This window comes from Mandrillus leucophaeus, unplaced genomic scaffold (assembly GCF_000951045.1).
Source record: "Mandrillus leucophaeus isolate KB7577 unplaced genomic scaffold, Mleu.le_1.0 Scaffold2, whole genome shotgun sequence".
Lineage (NCBI taxonomy): Eukaryota > Metazoa > Chordata > Mammalia > Primates > Cercopithecidae > Mandrillus > Mandrillus leucophaeus.
Genome location: NW_012102031.1, coordinates 1,981,873 through 1,987,573, shown reverse-complemented (window position 1 = coordinate 1,987,573; position 5,701 = coordinate 1,981,873). Strand labels below are relative to the sequence as shown.

Genomic DNA, 5,701 nt, shown 5'->3' with positions numbered 1-5,701 from the left:
GGGTTCATGCCATTCTCCTGCCTCAGCCTCCCGAGTAGCTGGGACTACAGGTGCCCGCCACCATGCCCGGCTAATTTTTTGTATTTTTAGTAGGGACGGGGTTTCACCGTGTTAGTCAGGATGGTCCCGATCTCCTGATCTCATGATCTGCCTGCCTCGGCCTCCCAAAGTGCTGGGATTACAGGCATGAGCCACCGCGCCCGGCCCAGGATATTCTTTAAATAAGCTTAGCCTAAAGGGAAGGAGAACAGGCAGAGGCTGAAGAAGCTGCCAGATTCCAGATCAGATTGGTATAGTTTTCTGATGGGACAGGCCTGACCACGTTTGCAGGCTGAACAGAAGCAGACACTAGGTTAAAGCTACAGCAAAGAGGTGAAAGATTACTGGAGCAAGGTCCTAGAAGAAAACTGGCAGTGGGGTGGAAGGGAGGACCAAGATCGAAGGTAGCAGACACTGAATATGTCTGTTTTTCCTCTGAGACCAGCAGAATGTAGAAAACTGTACAACTGTAATTAGAAAAAAATGAAAAAACTCATCCCAAGTAGGTTCTATTTTATCTAGAGAGTAAAAGGTAATCTACAACAAGTGAAGGGAATAGGTGGAGATGGCCATGAGGCAAGAGAACATTTCAATTCCCTTAAATTTCTAAAACTGGGTATAGTGCTGTATTTGCAAGAATAGACTTGAGACAGAAATGAATAATTATGGTTTTACTACAATGTTCCATTAAGGTAGATGCTCCACAAACATAATCACATTTACTTCTCACAAGAACCCAGTTAAGTGAGGCGTTGTTATTGTCCCTGTTATATAGTTCGGTTAAAGATAACACTCATAGTTAAGCTTTACTACAGAACTTTTATTTCAGCTATTATGCCATATTTGCTTCTTAAAAAAATTAAGTTATAGAATACTATGTATGACGATATAATTTCATTAATCCTTTTTGATTCAGGCATAAACAAACAAAGTTAGAAAAGCAATTCCAGGCCAGATGGAGTGGCTCACGCCTGTAATCCCAGCACTTTGGGAGGCCAAGGCGGGCGGATCACCTGCAGTCGGGAGCTTGAGACCAGCCTGACCAACATGGAGAAACCCCGTCTCTACTAAAAACACAAAATTAGCCAGGTGTGGTGGCGCCTGCCTGCAGTCATAGCTAGTGGGCGAGAGGCTGAGGCAGGAGAATTGCTTGAACCCAGGAGGCGGAGATTGTGGTGAACCGAGATCGCATCATTGCACTCCAGCCTGGGCAACAAGAGTGAAACTCCATATCAAAAACAAAAAAAAAAGAAAGAAAAAGAAAAAATGAGAAAAACAGGCAACAAGTGAAAAAAAGAAATATCTTTATAGATTAAATAGAAATATATTACCACTATTGCCAGTCACTCTGTACAGCAGGAGTCAGAAAACTATGGCCTATGGGCCAAATCCAATCTACCACCTGTTTTTGAAAACAGGATTTTATTGGAACACAGCTCTGTCCATTCATTTACTGTCTACAGCTGATTTCACACGACCATGGCAATGTTGGGTAGCTATGACAACTGTACGCAAAGCCTAAAATATTTCCCATCTGCTCTCTTTAAAAAGTTTGCCAACCTCTATGTTCTTTTATAGCACTTAACTGTATCTAAAATTATTCTACTTATTTTTTATTAATTTATTTTTTATTAATTGATTTTTTTTGAGACCGAGTCTTGCTCTTGTCTCCCAGGCTGGAGTGCAATGGCACAATTTTGGATCACTGCAACCTCCGCCTCCCGGGTTCAAGTGATTCTCCTGCTTCAGTCTCCCGAGTAGCTGGGATTACAGGCGTCCACCACCATGCCTGGCTAAGTTTTATATTTTTAGTAGAGACGGGGTTTCACCATGTTAGCCAGGCTGGTCTCGAACTCCTCACCTCAGGTGATCCGCCCACCTCAGCCTCCCAAAGTGCTGGGATTACAGGCGTGAGCCACCGCGCCCGGCCTATTCGTTTATTGTCTGACTCCCCTACTGGAATGCACAGTCCATGAAGAAAAAGACCTTCTTCTCTACTGTATTTCTAGCACCTAGAACAGTGCGTGGCACATAGAATGCACTCAGTAAAGGTATTTAATGAACAATATTTATTGCAAGAAGGAAAAGAAAAACATTTCCCATCTCCCCACTTACTTCTCTTAGATGCACTCCAACTATTTACCCCACCACTCCACCAAAACTGGTCTTCTCAATTAACCACTGGATTTCTCAACATGATAAATTCTCAGTTATTTCTCAGTCCTTGCCTTACTCGACCCCTCAGCAGCATCAGACCCAGCTGGTCTACATCCTTCCCGGGAAACTTTCTTCACGTGGCTTTCACTCTTAGTTCTTAGCTTCCCTCCTACCGTACTGAGCCATCTTTTCTTTGTCTCCTTTGCTAGTGCAATCTTATTTTCCCGGCCTCTTAATGGTCAGCCTGCTCCAAGACTCAGTCATTCAGATTCTTCTGTCAGTCCATACTCACATCCTTAGTAAGCTCATCCAGTCTCACGACTACTCTTAGGCATTTCAAACTCCTCCAAAACCAAAGCCAAAGCCAAATCTATCTTTTCCCCCAAAACCTTCTCCTTCACAGCCTCTGCCATCCCAGTAAATAACACCATCCCTCCAGTTACTGAAGCCAAAAGCTCTTGGAGTCAACCAACGCTCATTTTATAAATATATTCCAGGTCAATGACCACTTCAACCATGTCTGCTACCACCCTGATCCAAGTCACCATCATCTCTCGCCTGATAATTAATTGTCCCCTGTTCCCTTACATTCTACTCTCAACACAGCAGCCAGGGTGATCACATTTAAAGGTAAATCAGCAAGTTCAACAGCTAGCCAGAGCGAAAGTCTCACACAATTTGGTCCTCTGAAAACTATTTGCCTCTTTGTTCCCTCCACTCCCGACACCCAGGCCTCCATGCCCATCTTAAAGCAAGTCACGCAAGCGTCCATCTCGGCCTTCATACTGGCTGAAAGGCTCTTCTGGCTGAACTGAATGCACCAGGCTTCCTGAATTAGGCATTTTCATGAAATGCTGTGTCGCTTAATTCTCTAAACTTTGTGAGGTAGGTATCACTTCCCCCACTTTACACATCAGGAAAGTGAGGTTTACAGGGCATCTAGCTAACAAATGATGGAGTTAGGGTTCAATCCAGATTAGTCTACACAGAACATGAGCTCTCAGTGAAGTTTCTGGAGGCTAAACAGAGGATTCAGTGATGTTCCTCTGAAGTCACAGTGATTTTAACAGCTAAAGGTGTATGCTAACTGGTGAAGGATATGAGAAAAGGCAGTCAAAGAGATAAAACAACCACAAGAGGAGTCACCCAAGCCACAAGTGGAAAGTTTTAAGGAAAAGCGGGGAGAGGGGAAGTGTCAAGTGGAACCTAGACGCCAGAAGCCCAAGAATCAAGCGTATACCTCATAACAAACCACACTCGTGGTAGACAGGAACCCAGATCTTGATTTAGAAAGAAACAAAAAAAAGCCAGGCACAATGGCTCATGCCAGCACTTTGGGACGCCAAAGAGAGATTCGTTTGAGGCCAGGAATTCGCGACCAACCTGGGCAACACTGCCAGACCCAAAAAATTAGAAAAAAAAAAAAAAATGTAGCCGGGTGTGGTGGCTCACACCTGTAGTCCCAGCTACTCAGGAGGCTGAGGTGGGCGGATCGCTGGAGCCCGGGAGATCCAGGCTGCAGTAAGCCGTGATCGCGCCACTGCACTCCAGCCTGGGCAACAGAGAGAGACCCTGTCCGGGGAAAGAAAGAAAAAAAAACAACTATCTTCTCTTGCCAATAATGCTGCCCAGAGCTATCCTACTAGGTATTGCCACTTGCCCGCGGCAAGCGTGAAGACAGGCTGTAGGGAAGCATGTGACTAAGCAACACGGCTTCACACCTACGTTCTCCTCCGGGTCAGTGAAGCAAAGTGTGTGAGTGTGCGGTGGTGGACTGATCTTAAATTTCCCAAGGCAAAGATGTGGACCCTGATTGTGCACGTGTGACCACGGCTCTCTACCCCACAGTCTCTAGGAGACCAGGACGTGGCGGAGTCTCGGCCCTTACCCCGCATTCCTCCAACAACTTTCCGCCTATGGCCCATTCCTCTCTGCCCCACAGTCACGACACAGGACCCCAACCCACACTACCTCCCTCTCACACCCATCCCCCAGGCATATCCCGGGACTGGCTGCCGAGAAGCCTTACAACCAGTTAAGGCCCGGGCGTGAAGACCCCGTCTCACCACGGCTCCGGCCACGGCGTGGACCAGGCTTTCGTAGGACAGCACAGAGGCCATTGGTGCGGCTCCTCGAAGACCCAGCCACACTTTTCCCACAGATGCCGCAGCCAGTGGAGTTAGGAAAGGAGCGCTGGAGCCTGGGGCGTGAAAGTCGCAAGCTCCACCCTCTCAAACCCGCCCGCCTGCCTTAGAACCACTTCCGGGTCGCGGGGTGGGAAAGAGGGCCTAAGAACGCCCCTGAGTGCTGATTGGCCCCTGTGGGCGCGGGGCGGGACAGCGAGGTGTTCGCGGGGGCTGGGCTCCAAGGCGCAGGGCGGCCTGATACCAGGTACCCGGCTCCCAGCTCCCGGGTCCCACGACGTTCTCTCGTGTTCCCGGGCCCTGACCAGTCCCTCCATCTCAGAAATCTTAATGGCCCTCTTTTACTCTGGTGACAAAGATGGGGAAACTCAATGAGACTCCAGTCTCCCTGTTTCTCTGCGCCTGAGCTCTTTTCTATTCTGAGTCACATTTTGGCCAAGAGGAAAACAGCTTAATTGTGGACTTGGAAACTTCTCCCTCCCGAAAAACCCTGAGTGTGGTAGGAAGAGATACTGAGCTCAGGAGACCAAGATACCAGACGCTAGTGGGAGCCTCCCCCTAGTTGGCAACTATGGAAGTCATTTAACCTCTTGGGTTTCCAACTTTGTGAAATGACAATGTACTAGTACCAACAATCCCCGTTTGCTGTGAGGATTATGAAAGCCAGTTTATGTAGCAGTACTTCATAAAATACTGAAGGAAAAAATTTTTTTCCATGTTGTAAAGTGAGTAACAAAATTACATAGCACTAAAGAAGCCACATTCAGCTTTAACCTGTCATACTGTGAGATTCTGCTTCAGGATGCTCCTCAGGGACTCTTTCATGAGACACCATCACCACTTGTCTGTACCATGTTTCCTTTTAGAATACCCTTGTGATAACTCCTGAGTGCTGACTACATGCCAGGGTTAGTGTTTTATGCCCAACGTCACACTTAATCCCTAGGAGAGGGTCCAAACAAATTTTAACTCGGCCGTTTTCACAAAATCTGCAGAAGATACTGCTTCCAGGAAAATTCCCATCACGCCATAGAATCATGACGTGAACGTGCAGGACCAAAAGTGAAGCGAAGGTGATTTTGGGCTGGGCACAGCGGCTCAGGCCTGTAATCCTAGCACTTTGGGAGGCTGTGGCGGGCAGATCACTTGAGGTCAGAAGTTTGAGACCAGCCTGGCCCATATGGCAAAACCTTGTCTCTATTAAATATAGAAAAAATTAGCCGGACATGGTGGCACGTGCCTTGTAGAAATTACAAAGTAGAAACTGCAGCTACTAGGGAGGCTGAGGCAGGAGAATCGCTTGAACCCAGGAGGCAAAGGTTGCAGTGAGCCAAGACTGCGCCACTGCACTCCAGCCTGGG

The 5,701-nt window shown here is 47.3% G+C and overlaps 2 protein-coding genes across 4 annotated transcripts in view; both read right to left on the bottom strand.

Annotated features, from left to right (window-relative positions):
- SLC25A17 (solute carrier family 25 (mitochondrial carrier; peroxisomal membrane protein, 34kDa), member 17) overlaps window positions 1–4,472 on the bottom strand; it is a 49,408-nt gene extending 44,936 nt beyond the window's left edge. For 2 of the 3 annotated variants that reach the window (XM_011978796.1, XM_011978797.1), the window contains exon 1: window positions 4,263–4,467. Coding sequence is in view for 2 of the 3 variants with exons in the window: in XM_011978797.1 (XP_011834187.1) it covers window positions 4,263–4,316 (54 nt within the window). In the remaining variant the exon portion in view is untranslated. Of the gene's footprint in view, window positions 1–4,262 lie in introns of all 3 variants that reach the window. The other variant, XM_011978795.1, reaches the window with a different exon arrangement.
- Window positions 4,447–5,701, bottom strand: part of ST13 (suppression of tumorigenicity 13 (colon carcinoma) (Hsp70 interacting protein)) — a 54,126-nt gene continuing 52,871 nt past the window's right edge. The window contains exon 11 of the mRNA XM_011979120.1: window positions 4,447–4,759. Coding sequence (XP_011834510.1) covers window positions 4,447–4,759 — 313 coding nt within the window. The remainder of the gene's footprint in view (window positions 4,760–5,701) is intronic.